Source organism: Phyllobates terribilis, unplaced genomic scaffold (assembly GCF_046119375.1).
Source record: "Phyllobates terribilis strain yellow unplaced genomic scaffold, ASM4611937v1 Scaffold_1__5_contigs__length_1240528914, whole genome shotgun sequence".
NCBI classification, from domain to species: Eukaryota; Metazoa; Chordata; class Amphibia; order Anura; family Dendrobatidae; genus Phyllobates; species Phyllobates terribilis.
The window spans coordinates 179,772,693-179,794,892 of record NW_027362761.1 but is presented as its reverse complement, the minus strand read 5'-3'; the positions used below and the strand labels follow the sequence as shown (position 1 = coordinate 179,794,892).

Here is a 22,200-nt window from a genome sequence, read left to right as displayed (position 1 = left end):
GTAATGGAGAGGCATCTATAAGACATCCCCATTACTAACCCCATAGTCAAAGTTAAAAAAAAAAACACAAACACCCAGAATAAAGTCCTTTAATTGAAATAAACACACAATTCTTTATTGTTCTAAATTAAACCATACTTACCATCACACCCATTCCAGCTGAAGCCAACGATCCCCTGCAATAAAAGTAAAATAATAAAGCAACATCATCCTTACCTTTCCATGGTTCCCACGACGGCTTCAGCTCTGCTACATTCACATGACAGGCTGGATCGCAGCAGAACGCTGCCATCCAGCTTGCCATGCCGCACACACTGAGAAGTGCAGGCATGCTTGCGCTCCTCAGTGTCTCGCTGTGACAGCATAAAGATGAGCCGAGGTCATGTCCAATGAACTCAGCTCACCTCATGCACGTCACTGACAGCGTGGGAAAATTCTCACGCTGAAGCGCTGAGTGCAGGAGAATTTTCCCACGCTGTCAGTGACGTGCATGAGGTGAGCTCATGTCCAATGAACTCAGCTCACCTCATGCACGTCACTGACAGCGTGGGAGAATTCTCCTGGACTCATTACCCCACTGCCACCGCTACAGGGCAGTGGGAAGAGCGAGGCTAAGTGCCAGAATTGGCGCATCCTATGGATGCGCCATTTCTGGGGCGGCTGATGGCTGGTGTTTCTAGCCTGGGAGGGGGCCAATGTTCATGGCACCCTTCCTGGGCTATTAATATCAGCCCCCAGCTGTCTGCCTAGCCTTTGCTAGCTATTAAAATAGGGGGGACCCCACGTCATTTTTTTGGGTGGGTCCCCCATTTTAATAGCTAGTAAAGGCTAGGTATTCAGCTGGGGGCTGATATTAGTAGCTTGGGAAGCTCCATGGGTATTACCCCCTTCCCAGGCTTCAAACATCTGCCCCAGCCGTCTGCTTAACCTCCGCTAGAGCCTAAAATTACGGGGAACCCCACGCCAATTTTTTTTTTAATAAATCTTTTTTTTAACACTAAATGACAAGTACAGTAACCAACACTGTCACTGTACTTCTTATTTATGTGACTGACATGTTTCTATCTATCTAATCTATGTGTGATGCTCTATCTTTCTGTTCTAAATTGTCGGGTACCGCTGCTGAATTGCTGGCCAGCTTTTTTAAAGAGACGGTGCATGAAAACACTAATATTTTTTTAAATAAATCCTTTACACTAAATGACAAGTACAGTAAGCAACACTGTCACTGTACTTATTATATATGTGACTGACATGTTTCTATCTATCTAATCTATGTGTGATGCTCTATTCCTTCTTGTCTAAATTGTCGGGTACCGGTGTATGCCGCTGCTGAATTGCCGGCCGGCTTTTTTAAAGAGAGCGTCTTCTGAGCAGTTTGTCAGCTTTTGGACACCTTTGAAGGTGTTTTCTATGTGTTTCTATGTGTTTTTGTTTGCCTGCCATTGGTTTTAACGGTGTTCGATGGTATTCTAAGGTGTTCGACGAGCAGTTCGACAAACAGTTCCTCGAACATCCCGGTGTTCGACGAACCGAACCGAACCCGAACACTACGGGGGTGGCTCAACACTAGTCATAAGGATGAATTGTTTTGTTTTTCAAATATGATGGTATTGTGTCTCAGGGCTCTTTGTATCACTGAAATCAATCTCAAACATCTGTGATAATTAGTTGGCCAGGGGGGAGCCTAGTTAAAGGAAAACTGCTTTAGACCCCCTTCACACGTCAGTGTGTCTGGTACGTGTGGTGACTATTTTTAGGTCTACACTTCCACACGTAGACCCATTAAAATCTATAAGGCTGTGCTCATGTTAGTGTTCACACGGACCTTGTGTCCGTGTGACCCGCACGTGGACATGTCCGTTTTTTTCCGGCCGCATGGCTGTCAATAAGTTCTGCACACGTACACACGGATGATATAAAATGTAATATCGTTCCCTTGTCCATGTGACATGTACCGGAATAGAATGCAGAATAGAAAAGACAAATGTTTAGGTGTTATATGTGCAAAGATATAGATAGATAGATAGATAGATAGATAGATAGATAGATAGATAGATAGATAGATAGATAGATTGCAATATAGATATTCATGAGCGATATAATTAGTGCCTTACCCCGATTTTTGATAACCAGCACATGTAAATCAGACAGCTGGGGGCTGATATTATCAAGCTGGGAATGTCCATGGATATTGGCCCCTTCCCAGCCTAAAAATATAGAATGTATTTAAAATGTATGTACCTTTGCCATCATAATTTTATAGGCATATAGTTTTCTTCCTTTTCCACGGCCAAGAGCACCTTCATATTTTTCAACAAAGTCTTGAGCGTCTCTGATCACAAGAGTAAAAATTACATAATTTACTCAAAACTCATAACTTTTCCCTGAGTTCGGATATGAAAGCAAAGCATAGACAAAATCATATGTGAATGAAAACCAATAATAAAAGTCTAAAAAAAGAAACATGGTTATCAAGTTACTTATTTTATGGAGTCGAAACCTACACTGTCATCTGACTCTCAAACTATTTGACCTTCAGTGATCCAACTTTACATGATCTCTCATCTGTCCATTGCTTTTCCTCTATTCACACCGTCTATGTTGCTGACCTGTTGCCTAAATCTGAGAAGTCATTCAATTGGCTGGTTGGTAGTGTTTTGCTCTGCCTATGTCGACTCCTTGCCCCTTTCTCAAACATTGTTCTTTCTCCATTCCCTATTTAATGTCTCTTGTGATAATTGTAGCCAAATCAAACATTATGATAACATTTCCTGTTTCATTGTCTCAGCAAATACCTACTACAGTATATCTGCAATTGTCCCTAGTCATTTATTATAGTGTGTACAGTCCTGCTCATTGTTATTGGCACCCATGAAGTTTAAGTACATAATGTGGAATATCTCTTGAAAAAAATCAAGTGAAACCGTTTTTTTGTATAGAGCACTTATGTTAAATACAAAGGAACAAATGATAAACAATAATTTAAAACCAAAAACAATGGGAGGGAAAAATACATTAATTTAGTATGGGAACACATTGACGTGCCTGTGGTAAATCACAAAAGAGATTCACCTGTGATTAATTGTCAGTGCCTATGTGATATGAATTAGCCAATGAATGATGACTTCAGTGTTTTAAAAATCTAAATGGTACGCCCTGTTCCTTTGTCACAATGGTGAAGACAAAGGAGCTGTCTGAGACTTCAGAACTGCTATTATTAGCAAACACAAAACTTCCAAAAGGTATAAGGTCATCTCCAAAGACCTTGGTATCTTAGTTTCAACAGTGTGCAATGTTATTAAGAAGTTTTCCAAGCATGGAACCGTCAAGAACCTTCCTGGACATGGGGGAAAGAGGAAAATTGACAAAAGATGTCTTCGAAGGTTGGTGTGAATGGTGGAAAAAAAACACATCAAACATCCAAAGGATGGGATCATGGTTTCAACAAGTACCATACGCCACACACTAAACCAAGCAGAGCTTTATGGGTGAAGGCCAAGGAAGAAACCATCGCTGAAGAAAAGACATAAAAAGGAACCACTAATCTTTGCCAAAGAGTACATTGAGAAACCACAATCCTTCTGGGAAAATATTCTATGGACAGATGAAGCAAAAATAAAGTTTTTTGGCAATGCAAAGCAACAGTTTGTTTACAGATGGCGCAATGAAGCTTATAAGGAAAATAACACCTTACCAATAGTTAAGCAGGGTGGAGGTTCCATAATGCTGTGGGGTTGCGTTACTGCGTCTGGTACTATAGACCTTGACCGTATCACGTGAATCATGAAATCAGAGAATTATCAAGAGATTTTAGAGTGAAGTGCAGTACTCAGTGTAAGAAAACTTGGTTTGAGTCAAAGATCATGGGTCCTCCAGCAAAGCAATGACCCAAAGCGCACATTCAAAAGTACACAGAAATGGTTGAAAAAGAAAAAAATGGACTGTTTTAAAATCGCCAGCAATGAGTCCTGACCTCCATCCCATTGAAAATCTTTGGGGTGAGCTGAAATCTGCCATTGGGAAAAAAGAACCCTGCAAACATTCAAGAGCTTGAACAAACTGCAAAGGAAGAGTGGGAGAAAATTCCAGCTGAGAAGCGCAAGACGCTTATAGATGGTGTGACAGAGTCACTGGTATAATATATGAGGGGAGGTATGTGTCACACAGGTTGCTAGCCTGTGCGAATTAGAACCAATAAACTTTCTGCCAGCTTGTTATATGCTGGGGGTTAACTCTTTAAAAGGGTGTGGTTTTATGGGAATGACATAGAGATGGGAGGGAAGTCATTCCCTTACCTTCCCTCAGGGTGTGGCTGAGCAGGGTGAAATTGTCAGTCAGCTTTGTTTCTCTGGAGTGTGTGGTCTGGAGAGTGAAGTCTCCAGGCTGAGTTTGGGTGAAATCAGAGAGCAACACTGGAGGACTGGTGTTGCTGAAGACTTCACTGTGCTACCTGCAGTGGGCGGAGCCTCGCTTACTATTGGACTCTGTCATACCTTATCTTTTTTATTTTTCCCGTTAACCCTGAGAGGGTCTGTTTATTTTTATGGGACACTGCTGGAGTTTATGCTGCACAATAAACCCGCAGGAAGTTAACCCAAACCATGTGTCCTGTGTCTGCCTCTGGAGAGCCGAGCAAGTCACTTTACCTCAATGGCTACAAGAAAAGTTTGGAGGCTGTCAGCAATGCCAAACGGTGTGCAATGAAGTATTAATTAGGGGTGTCTTTATAGCTGCACATGCTGCTTTTTCATTTTTTTCTTTGAAATTGCAACATGGAAGTTGAAAAACAATGTTTTATTGTTGTATTACTTTGAACCATTAAATAAAAAATCCTGAGGATATAACTTTGGTACATTTCCATTTATTTCTGAAGATATTGTACAGTCTATGGAAAAAATGAAGGGGTGGCAATAATGGTGAGCAGCACTGTATGTAGGTTACAACTTGGTAATGACTAATTCATGTTTAAAGAGTTACCGTTGTTTTCATTTCTACTTCATAAATCAATAGTACACATGAAAATAAGCCACTTTGTAATATATCTTATCAGAGAAATCCACTTCTTTCACCTCCTGGATTCATCTCTTATTCTTGGTGAAAACTGTAAAATTTATAAACAGATTTTCACATTACTGAGATAGGAAATGACCGTTGGTGCTTTTAAGATTCTATGGAAAGGGGTAGAGGATGGAGGAACTAAAGACAGACACAGACATTCTGCTGCAAATTCTCCAGAAATGACAGTTACAGCTCTCTATAGAACTTTATAAGCAGCAACTCTCATATCTCATCTCAGTGATGGAGAAAATCTGTATTCACTGATGACAAATTTTACGATTAATTTTTTTGACAATGAATGGTTAAAACTATGATTACTCTGTAAGTGCACTGTAACTGCAACCTACAATTAAGTTTATGAACTTCTTCACACTTGGCACATTGTAATATGCCATGACAGCTTTAAGGCTATGTTCACACGTTCAGTATTTGGTCAGTATTTTACATCAGTATTTGTAAACCAAAAACAGGAGTAGGTGTAACCGTAGCCTTACCGTGGTTCTCAAAAGCAATGTGAAATATCTGATAAGGAGAGCTTCCTCAGATTTATGGATTTGATAGGAAGAGGAAGAGGAGGAGCCTGTGAGGAAGAGGAGGAGCCTGTTGGTGCTGGGAGTTTGTGCTGCTGTAGGAGCTGGGAAGGAGGGAAAAACATCTCCAGGACTTTTTCATCTGACCCCTTCCCAGCTACAGAGAGAGCACGTGACCGGAAGTGAGAGCGCGCGCGGGGTGTGAGCACGTGGGCTGTGGTGTGGCTGTGGTGAGCGGCGTGCGGCGGGCGGCGAGGTCCGACTCGGCTCGCGGCCCTCTGGCGAGGGAGCCAGGCGGAGGTGACCGAGTGGACCGGGTGGACCGGTAGGAGGCGACCGGAGGGACGAGCGCAAGAGAGCGCTGTGATAGCGTGCAGCGCTGGCCGGCGGAGGGCGCCAGGTGGTGGTGACCAGGAGGTGACCAGGAGGACCAGTAAGAGGCGACCGGAGGGGCGAGTGCGCTGTGATAGCATGCAGCGTGCAGCGTCCCTAGAGGAGGTGAGTGAGGGGCAGGAGGCCGCGATAAGCGGCCCTACTGAACCCGAGTGTGTACTGTACTGTACTGTATTGTATTTGTATTGTAATTATATTATATTTAAGTGCTCCCCCCCCGGCCTTATTTAAATTAATCCCCTGTCCATACTTGATCGATCTCCCCCCTATCCATATTTAATACAACTCCCCCGGCCATCTTTAGTGATCCCCCAGTCCATATTTAATTGATCACTCCCCGTCCATATTTAAATTGATCCCCTGATCACCCCCCGTCCATATTTAACTGATCCCCCTGACCACATTTAAATTGACCCCCCCGTCCTCATTTAATTGATCCCCCAACCACCCCCGTCCATATTAAATTGATCCCCCCGACCACATTTAACTGATCGATCCCCCCCAGCCCATAATCAATTGATCCCCCTTGTCCATATTTAATAGATTCCCCCTGTCCACTTTTACTGATCCCCAGTCCCTATTTATTTGCCTTATCCCCATCCATATTTAATTAACCCCCTGTCCATAATTAATTGATTGATTCCCCAGTCCACAATTATTTATTTCCCCAGTCCATATTTATTGATCCCCAGTCCATAGTTAATTGACACGCCGTCCATACTTAATTAATCCACCTGACCTACTTAGCTGAATCCCCCGTCCATACTTGATGCTTAATTGATCCCCCGTCCATACTTAACTGATCCCCCGCCGATATCTAATTGATACACTTGCACATCCCTAATTGATCCCCGTCCATACACCTATATATAAATAATTGTGTTTTGTACTTGTATATATATACTGACTGTATCCCCATATTTAGAATGACGTCCATGTTGGCCGGAGCCGTGCAGTGTACATCTTGCTCAATGTATGAATTCCGTGAGCAACCGATCGAGGATCCATACTGCTGCAAGAGATGTGAGCATATCGTGCACTTGGAAGCCCAAATTCTGGATCTAAGTGGTCAGATAGCGATACTGAGGAGCATCGACAACATGGAACGGAGTTTGCTGCTCACCGAGCAGACACTCAATGGGTCAATACTGGGGGTGGAGCATAGAGGTGAAGTGCAGGCTGAACAGGCAGGGAGCTGGATAACAGTTAGGAGGGATAGAGGGAAGAAGTATAGGAAGGCTGGTTCAGAACCGGCATTATTGGAGCACGACAGATCCTCTGACCGCCGGGGGAGTGTATGCTCCAGTAATGAGGGGGAGGGGGGAAGTGTAGGGCAGGCAAGACAGGTCCTGGTAGTGGGTGACTATTATTAGGGGGACAGACAGGGCAATCTGTCACAAAGACCGGGATCGCCGAAAGGTGTGCTGCCTCCCTGGCGCTCGAGTCCGGCACATCGCGGATCGGGTTGACAGGTTACTGGGTGGGGCTGGCGAATAGTGTTGAGCCACCCCCGTAGTGTTCGAGTTCGGTTCGGTTCGTCGAACACCCGTGTGTTCGCCGAACTGTTCGTCGAACTGTTCGTCGAACACCTTCGAACACCGTTAAAACCAATGGCAGGCAAACAAAAACACATAGAAACACATAGAAAACACCTTCAAAGGTGTCCAAAAGCTGACAAACTGCTCAGAAGACACAACTAACACATGGAAAAGTGACAAGTACATATAGTCATGCGAAAAGAAAAGAGGTGGAGGAGTAAAAGGAGGGGGAGACACAGATATAGGCATGTCATGCCCTTCTAAAATCCAAAAAGTGAGAAGCCGAGACGGCCAGTCCGCTCCTGCCCGTGCCACCTCCGTGTCGCCGGGTTTGTGCCAGAGCCGCGGTGAACCCTGACGGCCAGCCCCCCTCTCCCAATACTGGTGCCTGTCCGCTGGTGGGTCGAGAGAGCCCCCCTGTGGTGGAGGCAGCTCTAAGCTTTTTAATTTAAATTGTCCCTCTAATTTGAATGAATACACTTTAAATCCATTTACAAGGATCTATTGGAGGGCAAGTCTCATGCCAGCAGCCGCGTAATTCCAGCTCCAGTAGCGTCCACTAAAGCTGCTGCAGTTAAAAAGCTTTTATAAGGATCGAGCTCGGCTGTCCACCGCAAGGCATCCTAGTGCCAGTCCCAGCCCCTATGCCTTGGGGTGCCTCCTGATGCTCTTCACTAAGTATCCCGTGGTCCCGAAGCATTTCCTTTGAAAAAATTAAGTGTCCAAACTACAGGTGGTGTAGCTTGCTTAACAGCCGGGATAATCCGCTGACTAGCAGACACTGCTACTAGGCACAAAGTATTTCCTGGGCTAGATGCAGTTAAAAATTTGTAAGTAGATACTCTCGTTGGATGCTGAGAAAGCATTCCATAGAGTCTCCTGGCACGCCATATATGATTCTCTTAAAAAGCTTGGGGTAGGGGTCTAGGGGACCCTTTTATAGCCAAAATCACGGCCCTGTATCACAATACGTCACCTAGGCTGAAGATAAATGGAACTGTAGCACCGAGGGCTCGGTTGCTAGAGACGTATTGCACCTCACCCAGAGGTGTGATATCTCACTCTCAGATAAGGATGGAGTGTGGATCAGGACCCGACACCTGCATGCATTACACCACATTGCCGTGGGGCAGGGCGACCAATATGCCCCTGAGATGGGCACGACAGTCCCTGTCCCTGGCTGGAGTGGGGGGAGGGAACACTGAGGAAGGGGAACCCTGCAGTGCAGGAGCAGGGAGGAAGCAGTTCCTGGGTGCATTGAGAAGGGAGTATAAAAGGTGGGCACCATCTTAGTTCAGTGCAGAGAAGTCTGAGCAGAAGTGGCAGGGAGCAGGGGCTCTGCATGAGCTCTGCTCCGGAGGCGGGCCTAGTAACAGAGGCCCAGGCCTGCAAGAGGGAGAAGGAAGGAAGAGGAGCGGAGAAGGCTCCAGGAACGAGGAATGAAGGGATCCCAGGGGTGCGGACGGGCGAGTCGCCACCGCACGCCCGAATCCACCTGCGTGGAGGGGTCAGGCCAAAGGGGGAGACCGGTCCCCGAACTAGTGGAGGCAGGAAACGACCCTCAGCTAGAAACCGGAGGCTCTGACATTTTATGTGGCGCAGCCCCTTGCTCCACCCGCTAGGAAGGCACCACATAGGGTCAGGGAAACTGGCGCCAAGTTTACCAAGAGGAGGCCCGAGGCAGCCGGACAGAAGTGTTGGTAAGAAAGGCCAGACAAAGGACACACAAAGGGGGTCCTGTGAAGCGCTCCAAAGTTATCTGGGAGTTGTCTGAGCCCCTCACCTGGTGAGCACAGTACGACGTGGGCAGCCGTTACCTGCAGACGTGGTCTGGATAATAAGAACTGTGAGTAAAGGCCCTGAACTGCATCACTGACTCCGTGTCGTTACTGCTGCTGCCCTGCACCATCACCCCCATCCTCCGCATACACTGCCCTGAGGCTATACTCCTCCCGTGGGGAGTTATGCTACGCTCTGCTGCACCCACAACACCAGCCTTAGCGGTCTGCCCTGTAGCGGCGGTTCACTCTGACCGCAATCCACGGGTGGCGTAGTCGGACATTTAAACATCAAAACCACATAAATAGTTCCGCCACTGGTTTGACCGCCCTGAGCCACGGAACCGGATCGCCGCCACGAAGACTACAACCACCAGCATCCACCAAAAAGGGTCCGGCTCCGGGTGTCCCAAGGCCCAGGGGGTGCGTCAGAACATTTTCATCACCTTTCACAATCACCAATGGGACAAGGCAGGGATGTCCTCTGTCCCCTCTCTTATACATCCTAGTGACGGAGCACCTGCTCTCATCAATTCGCCATAACCCAATATTAGGTGGATTGAGGTGGGAGGCACCGAGTACAAGTGCTCTCTATTTGCTGATGATGTCCTAGTATATATCACTCAATCACATATATCCATCCCTGCTGTTATGGCTGAAATAGATCACTTTGTTACATGGTAAAATTTTAAAATCAATGCAGCGAAGTCTGAGGCCCTCGATGTCTCCCTCCCTAAATCCATATAGGATTCCATCCAGTCCAACTTTCCCTTTGCCTGGCCCTCACAGGGTATCAAATACTTAGGAATTCCTATTCATAGAGACCTCTCCCATCTATGTTATCTTAATTTTGGGCCCTTTATTGAACAATTCCATACAGACCACGGTTGGCAAGTTAGAACTGTAAGATTCACTACGTGAACCACTGGTGTTTTGTGGAAAAGCACATGTACACCGCGTTCCAAATTATTATGCAAAAAGTGTTTAGGAGTGATAAGGGAAGAATTTGTTTGTTTGTCAGTTAAACTCATTGATGGTGATGTGTGTCAGGGCTCTTTATATCACTGTAGGCAATTGCAGACACCTGTGCTAATTAGTTTGGCAGGTGTGTCCAATGAAAGGCAAGACTACTTAAGAAGGCTCTCTCACATTATTAAGCAGCCTACATTTTCTGCCAAAATGGGAAAGAAAAAGGATGTGTCGGCTGCTGAGAAGCAACAAATTGTGGAGTGTTTAGGTCAAGGCATGACTACAATCAACATTGTGCGATGATCAGGATGAAGTGTCTTGGCAATCAAGAAGTATGTAGCTGATTCACAGTACACACGTGTGCGTGCTGATAAGGGCAAATTGAGGACTCTTTCCTACAGGCAATTACGTCAGGTTGAAAGAGCAGCGGCAAAAAAGCCTTGTCATAGCAGCAGACAAGTTTTTGAAGCTGCTTGTGCCTCCAACGTCCCCCGAACAACAAGATGCAGGGTCCTTCAGAGGTTTGCAGCTGTGCATATGCCATCCTGTCGACCTCCTCTATCCACTTCACACAAGCAGAAACGGCTCCAGTGGGCCAAACATTACATGAAGACTGATTTCAAAACTGTTTTGTTCACGGATGAGTGCCGTGCAGCGCTCGATGGTCCAGATGAATGGAGTGGAGGATGGCTGGTTGATGGACACCCCACGCAAACACGGCTACAGCGCCAACAAGGAGGAGGTGGAGTAATGTTTTGGGCTGGAATCATGGGGAGAGAGATTGTCGGCCCCTTTAGGATCCCTGAAGGCGCTAAAGATGAACTCCATAATGTATGTGGATTTTCTCAAACAGCACTTCCTGCCATGGTTCAAGAAGAAGAACCGTGTATTTCACAGCAAGATCATTTTTCTGCATGATAATGCACCATCTCATGCTGCACATAAAACATCTGCATCTCTGGCTGATATGGGCATAAAAGGGGACAAACTTATGGTGTGACCCCCATGCTCCCCTGACCTCTACCCCATTCAGAACCTTTGGAGCATCATTAAAAGGAGTGTCTATGATGGCGGGAGGCAGTTCACATCTAAGCAACAGCTCTGGGAGGGTATTCTGTCCTCATGCAAAACAATTGAAGCAGAAACCATCCAAAACCTGACAAATTCAATGGACGAGAGAGTTCAGAAGCTCCTTTCGAACAAGGGGTCCTATGTGAAAATGTAACATCACCTAGAATAAAGTTTTGAGTTGAAAACTGTTTGATTTCAGTTTCTAACAACCTGCTAATGCTTATAATTTCAAAAATGACCATTTTTTTGGTCTTTATTAAAATGAAAAGGTTGATCGAAAAGTTTGGGGGATCTAAGAGTGTGGCAACCCAGTAGTCATGATTACTTCGAATTCTGACAATATGAGGGTCATGCTGCAGGTAGTGCAGCAAGAAGGCACTTATGTGTCTTGCGCATCTCGGAGCCCCAAAATTATTTTCCGGGCTAGATGCAGCTAAAAATTATTTTTAATTTTAAATCTGGTGAAGCTTATTATAGATGGCCTAATAGGATCAGTGCTGCACACTGCTACAAAGCCCAAATTATTTTCCAGTCAAGATACAGATAAACATGATTAGTAATTTGAAAGCTTAAAACGGTTGGTAGGGTGATTTTAACCAATCATCAAGCTTTTACTCTCCCCAGGATGACACAGGGGTAGAAAAGTCGTTTCGGATCCATGATTTGTTCATCTTTATGAACGTGAGTCTGTCTACATTATCAGTGGAGAGCCGCGTGCGCTTATCTGTCAGCACACCACCAGCAGCGCTGAACACACGTTCAGACAGAACGTTGGCTGCGGGGCATGACAAGATCTCCAAGGCGTAAGTGGCTAGCTCCGGCCATTTATCCAGATTGGAAGCCCAAAAAGAGCAAGGGTCCAGTGACACAGTCGTGGCTTCAATGTTTACTTGGAGATACTCCTGTACCATCGTCTCTAGGCGTTGACTATGTGTCAGACTTCTTGTCTCCTGTGGCCTTGCAAAGGATGGGCTAAAAAAGTGGTGAAATGATTCCGCAAAATTGATGTTACCAGCAGATACTGTGGTTCTGTTACGGTTTGAGTGCTGAACACTTGACGGTCCCACGGTTGGCAAGTTGGAACTGTGAGATTCACTACGTGCACCACTGGTATTTTGTGGAAAAGCACATGTAAGATTCTGCAACAGTCTCTGCTGATACTCCTGCATGCGTGCATCCCTTTCTATGGCAGGAATAATTTCTGCAAATTTACTTTTGTACCGGGGATCTAACAGTGTGGCAACCCAGTAGTCAGGATTATTTCTAATTCTCACAATTCGAGGGTCATGTTGCAGGTAGTGCAGCAAGAAGGCACTCATGTGTGTTGCGCATCCAGGAGCACCAAGTCCCTGTTGTGTTGGTGGTGAGGTAGCAATCATGCTTCCTTCCTCTGTCCTCTCCCCCCAACCTCGCACAACAGAAATGTGATCAAGGTCTCCCTCATCTGATGAGTCTTCCATCAGTTCGTCCTCCACTTCTTCCTGGGCTCCTGCACCTTCCTCACTAGTTTGGCTGCTACCATGCGCCCTGGTAAAATCATCTCCCCCACCCTCACATGCCTGCCGCCTTGGTGCTGCCGACCGTCTGGACCTTGCAGATGTTAGCCCTTCCGCATACAACTCCTCCTCCTCTACTTCCTCCACCTCCTCTTGTGCCACCACCTGACTCCGAATTCTGTTTAACATGTGCTCCAGCATGTAAATCACCGGAATAGTCATGCTGATAATGGCATCGTCAGCACTAAACATCTTCGTCGCCATTTCAAAACTGTGCAGAAGGGTGCATAGGTCCCTGATCTGAGACCACTCCTCCAGCGTGATTTGCCCCACCTCTGAATCTCGTTGGCCCAGGCTATACGTCAGAACGTATTGCACCAGGGCTTGTCGGTGCTGCCACAGTCGCTGCAACATGTGCAGAGTTGAATTCCACCGGGTAGGCACATCTCATTTTAGCCGGTGAAGTGGCAGGCCCAACGACTTTTGTAGAGATGTAAGTCGCTGAGCTGCGGGATGCGAACGGCGGAAGTGAGCACACAGCGACCGTGCCCTCTGCAGAAGGCCATCTAGTCTGGGATAGTGGGCTAAAAATTGCTGGACAACCAGGTTCAACACGTGAGCCATACAAGGCACGTGTGTGACATTGCCCCGGCGAAGGGCCGCACCCAGGTTTGCAGCATTGTCGCACACGGCCTTCCCTGGTTTCAGGTCCAGTGGAGACAACCATTCATGAAATTGGTTCTCCAGAGCTGACCACAACTCCTCAGCTGTGTGACTCACATTTCCCAGACATTTCAATGTAAAAACCGCCTGATGACGTTGAGCCCTACTGCCAGCATAGTAAGGAGGTGTGCAGGATCCCTTCTGCGCAGTTAGAAAGCTTGTGGCATGACCAGACAGGCTTTGGGTGCAGGTGGAAGACCGAGAGGAGGTTGAGGAGGCAGAAGCAGTGGAGGAAAAATTACATAAAGAGGATTGACGCACAACTCGTGGGGACGGCAAGACTTGGACAGCAGCCCCTTGTCCTGCTGTCACCATAGTTACCCAGTGCCCAGTCAGCGACATGTAACGCCCCTGTCCATGCCTACTCGTCCAAGTGTCTGTGGTGAAATGCACCCTGTCACACACAGAGTTTCTCAAAGAAGCGGTGATGTTGTGTGCGACATGCTGGTGGAGCGCAGGCACACCTTTCTTTGAGAAGTAGTGCCGACTGGGCATCTGGTACTGGGGCACTGCGACGGACATAAGGTCTCGAAAATCCTCTGTGTCCACCAGGCGGAAAGGCAGCATTTCTGTAGCCAAGAGCTTGCAGATGGTGAAATTCAACCTCTTAGCTTTCTCATGGCTAGGAGGAAATGGTCTTTTACTTGTCCACATCTGAGGGACCGAGGGCTGGCTATTGTGCTTAGACGGGGTTGATAAGGGTGTCCCCGGCAAACTGCCGGTCTGTGAGGAAGATGCAGGCGGACATGTTAGGTTGCCTTGATCCAAAGGTGGTGCTATCGATGTCGGACAGCGCTCAAGACCAGCTGGTGTTACCACCTCCAAAGAAAATGATGACCTGCCAATCACGCTGGCTGTTGCGGGTAAAGAGGTGGCAGGTCTGCGCCCCAAAACAGGTGTGACTGCTGTCCCCCCAGTCACAGAGGATGAAGAGGCCGCGGATGCACAAGATATGGCAGACGGTGGTTGGCCCGGCCGGCTAGACCGCATTGTAGCACACTGAGCTTCCCACTGCAACTTATGCTTCATGTCCATGTGCCGGTTCATGCATGAAGTACTCAAACTATGTATTTTTTGGCCTCTACTTAGCTTTTGCTGACAAATGTTACAGATAACACGAGTTGGGTCATCTTTATCGATCTGAAAAAATGCCCAGGCTATGCAAGGCTTAGCACCCATGCGACCTGAAGAGCCACCACGACTTGTGGTGAGAGGCAGAGTTGTGTTTGAGGATGCAGTTGTTGACGTGCTTCCAGTACTACGTCTCTGTCCAGGAAGGCGCAACCTGACCTCGTCGTCACTAGCATCTTCCTCCACCTCCTCTGCTGACCTCATCTCTTGGCTGACTGTGGGTTGACAGTAAGTGGGATCTCCGACCTCATCATCATCACCCTGTGCGTTATCACACCCGTCGTCCTCAGAGCCAACCTGTTCCTGCCCTGACAAAAAACTAAAGTTGTCGCTCCAATCAGGTATTTGAGTCTTATCATCATCTTCCTCATTGTCTCCACCAACAGGAGTTACAGTTTGGGAATGAGGGTCTACATTATGGTCAGAACCTTCTGCGTCTGGTCCTGGATCCGACTCATAAAGATTCTGGGCATCAGTGCAGATCATTTCCTCGTCTGGATTCACAGAAGCGCTGGAGTCGACCTCTGATTCCCAGGCTATAGTATGAGTAAACAGCTCTGCAGACTCAACCATCTGTTCTACCTCATACTCAGACGGGCAGCTGGAGATTTGGGAGCTGTGAGGAAGCAAGTGCGATTTGGGTGACACCTTTGAGGACTGGAGTATTTGTGATGTTGAAGTTGATGTGGAGGAGAGCCCACTTAAAGGAGCACTTGATATCCGTTGAAGCACCTGCTGTTTTTGTGCCTCATCTGGAATTTGTAGCGATTGGCGTGGCCGTAAGAAAGGGATCTTATCACATTGTCCGCTAAAAGAAGTAGACATTTTAGTTTGGCTGGAAGATGGTCTTTCTTCTGCACCTACCCCACGGACAAAACCTTTTTTCCCCTTCCCAACACGCCTATTCCCCTTTCCACCAGCAGCAGGCCTTTTTCCACTCATTTTGGTGGTTAACTAATTCACAACTCTGGAGTTGTTTGCACAAAAAAACAATGGATGATAACCGAGCAGAGCTGAGTGGCCAAACTGTGGTATTAGGCCAAAACTATTGGCTGGGTTAGATGCAGAAAAAAATTATTTTTAATTTGCAACCTGATGGAGGTCAGTATAGATGGACTAATAGACCAAGTCCCACACACCGCTAGAAGCCCAAATATTTTTTCAGAGCTAGATGCAGAAAAAAATTATATTCAATTTGCAACCTGCTGGAGGTCAGTATAGAAGGACTAATAGAACAAGTCCCACACACTGCTAGAAGCCCAAATATTTTTTCAGAGCTAAATGAAGAAAAAAATTATTTTTAATTTGCAACCTGATGGAGGTCAGTATAGATGGACTAATAGACCAAGTCCCACACACTGCTAGAAGCCCAAATATTTTTTCAGAGCTAGATGCAGAAAAAAATTATTTATAATTTGCAACCTGATGGAGGTCAGTATAGATGGACTAATAGACCAAGTCCCACACACTGCTAGAAGCCCAAATATTTTTTCAGAGCTAGATGCAGAAAAAAATTATTTTTAATTTGCAACCTGATGGAGGTCAGTATAGATGGACTAATAGACCAAGTCCCACACACCGCTAGAAGCCCAAATATTTTTTCAGAGCTAGATGCAGAAAAAAATTATATTCAATTTGCAACCTGCTGGACGTCAGTATAGAAGGACTAATAGAACAAGTCCCACACACTGCTAGAAGCCCAAATATTTTTTCAGAGCTAAATGAAGAAAAAAATTATATTCAATTTGCAACCTGATGGAGGTCAGTATAGATGGACTAATAGACCAAGTCCCACACACTGCTAGAAGCCCAAATATTTTTTCAGAGCTAGATGCAGAAAAAAATTATTTTTAATTTGCAACCTGATGGAGGTCAGTATAGATGGACTAATAGACCAAGTCCCACACACTGCTAGAAGCCCAAATATTTTTTCAGAGCTAGATGCAGAAAAAAATTATTTTTAATTTGCAACCTGATGGAGGTCAGTATAGATGGACTAATAGAACAAGTCCCACACGCTGCTAGAAGCCCAAATATTTTTTCAGAGATAAATGAAGAAAAAAATTATTTTTAATTTGCAACCTGATGGAGGTCAGTATAGATGGACTAATAGACCAAGTCCCACACACTGCTAGAAGCCCAAATATTTTTTCAGAGCTAGATGCAGAAAAAAATTATTTTTAATTTGCAACCTGATGGAGGTCAGTATAGATGGACTAATAGACCAAGTCCCACACACCGCTAGAAGCCCAAATATTTTTTCAGAGCTAGATGCAGAAAAAAATTATATTCAATTTGCAACCTGCTGGAGGTCAGTATAGAAGGACTAATAGAACAAGTCCCACACACTGCTAGAAGCCCAAATATTTTTTCAGAGCTAAATGAAGAAAAAAATTATTTTTAATTTGCAACCTGATGGAGGTCAGTATAGATGGACTAATAGACCAAGTCCCACACACTGCTAGAAGCCCAAATATTTTTTCAGAGCTAGATGCAGAATAAAATTATATTCAGTTTGCAACCTGATGGAGGTCAGTATAGATGGACTAATAGAATGATGCTATGCCCAAAAGATTTTACTTCACTAGGTGCAGTAAAAAAATTGGTATTCTATACACAGGTGGTATATCTTGCAACACAGATAGGCTACTCCACTGACTAACACACTCTGCAATAGGCCAAAAAGGATTAGCTTTGCTAGATTCAGCCAAATGCTGTGAAAAAAACTTGCACAGCACTGGCACAGACCTGCCTGGCAAAAACTGATAGGAACTGATGTAACCTAGTCCTGAAAAGGACTCCAATTACAATTAGTCTTTACTCCCACAATCTATCTATTTAAGAGCACAGACCTGCCTGATAAAAGTCGTAGGAAATGCTGTAACCTAGTCCTTAAAAGGACTGCAATCACAACTATTCCCTACTCCCAAGCTATCTGTATATTTGTGCGAAAATTGGCTTGAAACTAACAAGGTATAGCGCACACAGCAACAGCGGTGCCGTCTAACACGCAGCTGCAGCAGTGAGAAAATGGTGGCGACGGGGAAAATGGCTTGGTCTTATAGGGCAAGGACATGTGACATACACTGCCAATGACACATGCCCTTGCTTGTGTGAAAAACAGCACTTCGCTCCGTGTGTGCGCTGCTGATAGGCTGACAGATTGCACCTCCCCACTGCAAATGCGGGAAAGAGAAAAAAAAATGGAGATCTTCATTGTTCCTGCAGAGATCCATCCCCTGCCCCTCCCCCCGCCCCGCTGTACACTCAAACTGCGTATTAACATTAATTTTCATCATTACTGAGAAAAAATCCAGTTATGATTTTGGTGCACGAACAGTTATCGAACATAACCTCGAACAGCCGAATTTTTCTCAAATTGTTCGTGTTCGCCGACCGGCTCGAACACCGCCCAAAACAGCTCGAATTTGAGATTGGCGAACAGTTCGAGTAGAACAACGCTCATCTCTACTGGCGAAGACCCAGCGGTCATGGTCCACATCGGCACCAATGACAAAGTGAGTGGTAGATGGAGGGTCCTTAAAAATTATTTCAGGGACCTAGGTAGGAAGCTTAGGGCAAGGACCTCCAAGGTAGTTTTCCCAGAAATACTACCAATCCCGCGAGCCACACAGGAGCGCCAACGGGAAGTTAGGGAGGTGAATAAGTGGCTAAAGAGTTGGTGCAAGGCAGAAGGGTTTGGGTTCATGGAGAACTGGGCTGACTTCGCGGTCGGCTACAGGCTCTACCGTAGGGACGGGCTGCACCTCAATGGGGAGGGTGCAGCGGTGCTGGGGAAGAAGATGGCTAATAGGTTGGAGGAGTTTTTAAACTAGAGACGGGGGGGGGAACCAAGGAAATAGGTGGGATGTGAGGCAAGCAAGGGGGAAGGGGAGAAGTGAATATAATGAGGGTGGAGAGGGGGGTGGGGATAGTACAGTTTGATCGAAGTTTGATCAGCTGATAGAAAACCTTCAACTTATTGACTGGGACAAAGTACTTAATCAAAGGAAAACGAATAGTAAATGGTAAACCTTCAAAAGAATTCTGAATACTCAGTGCGAGAGGTATATACCGTATGGGAATAAAAGGGCCAGAAATAAGAGGAAACCAATATGGTTGAACAAGAACGTAAAAGGGGCGTTATATAGCAAAAAAGAGCCATTTAAGAGATTAAAACAGGAAAACAGTAAGGAAGCACTAATGTGTTACAAGGAAAAAACGAAAACCTGCAAAAAACAAATAAAAATAGCGAAGGAGGAAACAGAGAGACGTATTGCTAGGGAAAGTAGATCAAATCCCAAACTGTTCTTTACGTATATAAATAGTAAAAGGATTAAATCGGATAATATTGGACCGATAAAAAGTGAGGAAGGCAAAATCATAGAGAAAGATGAGGATAAAGCTAATCTATTAAATAATTTTTTTTCGACAACTTTCACAAAGGAAATAGAACTAACAGGAGAAATGAGAAGTGACAAGCTTAATCCTCCACTAAGTATGACTAATCTAACCCAAGTTGAGGTACAGAAACGCCTCAGTAACATTAAAATAAACAAATCACCAGGACCTGATGGCATACACCCACGGGTACTAAGGGAACTAAGTAATGTGATAGACAGACCGTTATATCTTATATTTAAGGACTCTGTTGAGACTGGGTCTGTACCACTTGATTGGCGACAGGCGAATGTAGTGCCAATATTCAAAAAGGGAGCGAAAAGTGACGCCGGAAACTATCGGCCGGTGAGTCTGATGTCCGTTGTGGGCAAAATTTTTGAAAGCTTCATTAAAAAGGCGATTACGCAGCATCTTGATGCTAATAATCTTTTAATCCCGAACCAACATGGTTTCATGAGGAATCGCTCCTGCCAAACAAACCTGATTGACTTCTACGAGGAGGTTAGCTCTCGAGTAGATCAGGGGGAACCAGTGGATGTCGTGTATCTCGACTTCTCAAAAGCGTTCGATAGCGTGCCACATAATAGGTTGGTATACAAAATGAGAATGATGGGGCAGGGGGAAAATGTCTGCAAGTGGGTAGCTAACTGGCTAAAGGATAGAAGGCAGAGGGTGGTTATAAATGGAATATACTCAGATTGGGTAAGCGTCACTAGTGGGGTACCACAGGGGTCTGTACTAGGCCCAATGTTATTTAATATCTTTATTAACGACATAGTCAACGGGATAAATAGTAAAATATCAATATTTGCAGATGACACAAAGTTATGTAAAACAATTAATACAAAAGAGGACAGTGCAGACCTACAGAGGGACTTGGATAAGCTGGGTAGGTGGAGCATTAAATGGCAAATGAGGTTTAACGAGGAGAAATGTAAGGTCATACATATGGGAAGGAAAAATGGAAGTCACCAGTACTCACTGAATGGGAAATCATTGGGGAATTCAGAGATGGAGAAGGACTTGGGCATCTTGATTGATAGCAAACTAAATTGGAGTGCCCAAAGTCAGGCCGCCGCTGTAAGGGCAAACAGGGTAATGGGATGTATCAGAAGAGGTATAGCTGCAAAGGATGAGAACATTGTTCTTCCACTGTACAAAGCACTGGTCAGACCACACTTGGAATACTGTGCTCAGTTATGGGCCCCAATATATAGAAAGGATATAAATGAGCTTGAAAAGGTACAAAGGAGGGCAACAAAATTAATAAAGGGAATGGAGGGACTGCAATACCCAGAGAGGTTGGCAAAACTAGGACTATTCAGCCTGGAAAAGAGAAGGTTGAGGGGGGACATAATAAATGTGTACAAATATGTTAGGGGACAGTATAGAGATCTTGCCCGGGATTTGTTCAAAAGGAGGGATATTACGGTAACAAGAGGGCATTCACTAAGACTGGAAGAGAAAAGGTTTCAGCACCAGCATAGGAAGGGGTTCTTTACGGTAAGAGCAGTGAGAATATGGAATTCACTGAGTGAGGAGACGGTAATGTCGGATTCACTACACCAGTTCAAGCGGGGACTGGATGCATTTCTAGATACCAGGCAGATTTCAGTGTATACTTAAAAATAAAATAAAATAGTAGGTTGATACAGGGATTTATTCTGACTGCTGGTTTCAGAGTCGGGAGGGAATTTTTCCTCAGGTGAAGATTGGCTAAATCATTTGGGGTTTTTGCCCTCCTCTGGATCAACTTTAGCAATTATAGAACTAACAGGTCGAACTTGATGGACGCAAGTCTTTATTCGGCTTTACAAACTATGTTACTATGTTATGTTACTATGATACATGAAACCCACAATATTTCCAATATGAATTGTGAGAAAGAAATGAAAGTTACTGCACTAAAAGAATATTCATACTTGAGTAAATTTAGCTTCTTTGACATTCTCCATGGTTTACTTCTCATTGCTGAAATGATTTTTTTCTTATCTTCAACTTGCTTCATAATCCTTTCCCTTTCACTATCTGACAAACTTTCCTCTGAACTTGAAGAGGATGATGAGGATGAAGATGAACTGAAAAAAAAGAAATAGTATATAATCCCAAAATTAAAAAAGAAAAAAACATTACAATTAGTCCACAAGAACAGTTTTTCCTCTCGATTCACACAAATATTTTAATTTCAGTTATTTTCTATGTATTGTTAGAAAACCCTAATTCAAAAATATGTTGGGACAGCATGGCTTTGCAGAAGAACAGTTTGGGTGATGAACCGGTCGCCTGCAGTCCAGATCTGTCACCATCATGAAACAAAAGGTCTGGCATAGATGACCCAGGGCTGTTGAGCAGCTAGAATCCTACATCAAACAGTAATGGGACAACGTTCTTGTCACCAACTCCAGCAATTGGTCTCCTCACTTCCAAGAAATTTACAGACTGTTGTAGGAAGAAGAGGGGAAGTGACATAATGGTAGACATGCTGCTGCATCAATTTCTAAATGAGTCTTTTTTTTCACAAATCAAATGGAAAAAAATTTGTAACATTCAACTACTGATCGATGTTCTCTGTTTTGAATAAAATAAGATTATCCAAAATTTCCAAATCATCGCATTCATGTTTTCATTACATTTTATATAGTGTTTCAATTTTTTTGGAATTGGGGTTATACTTCAATCTAAAATTTTCATACCTGCTTTTTCTTTTCTTTTTTTTACGATCCTCTGGTTTATTTTTATTTTTCCCTGTGGTCTCATTTGAAGTTTTTTCATTATTTGTATTTGCTTTGGTTGCTTTTGTGTTGTTTTTGTTAATGTCCTTTTGTACCACAGTCCTTTTACTTTTATTTGTTTTCTGATCCTCATCCTCAGAATCAGTTTCAGATTCTTGTTCATCTTCTACTTTTCTTCTTCTGGTAGATTTTCTCACAATTCTTTTTCTTTTTGGGATATTAATGTTATCATTGTCATCATCATCATCATCATCATCATCATCATCATTACTATCATTGCCATCATATTTGCCATATCTTGTTTTCTGGTACCGTATTTGCTGTCTGTTTGAATATTGTGTTCTGGAATCTAAACATAAAGGAAAAAATCACAATAA

General features: G+C 44.6%; 1 protein-coding gene across 1 annotated transcript in view; it reads right to left on the bottom strand.

Annotated features, from left to right (window-relative positions):
* The window catches only part of LOC141178827 (transmembrane channel-like protein 2-B), a 167,866-nt gene that overhangs the window by 75,648 nt on the left and 70,018 nt on the right, over nucleotides 1-22,200 (bottom strand). Inside the window, exons 6-8 of the mRNA XM_073660642.1 lie at nucleotides 21,785-22,172; nucleotides 21,014-21,169; nucleotides 2,245-2,335 (exon numbers count right to left, since the gene is read on the bottom strand). Of these exons, the coding sequence (XP_073516743.1) occupies nucleotides 2,245-2,335; nucleotides 21,014-21,169; nucleotides 21,785-22,172 (635 nt within the window). The remainder of the gene's footprint in view (nucleotides 1-2,244; nucleotides 2,336-21,013; nucleotides 21,170-21,784; nucleotides 22,173-22,200) is intronic.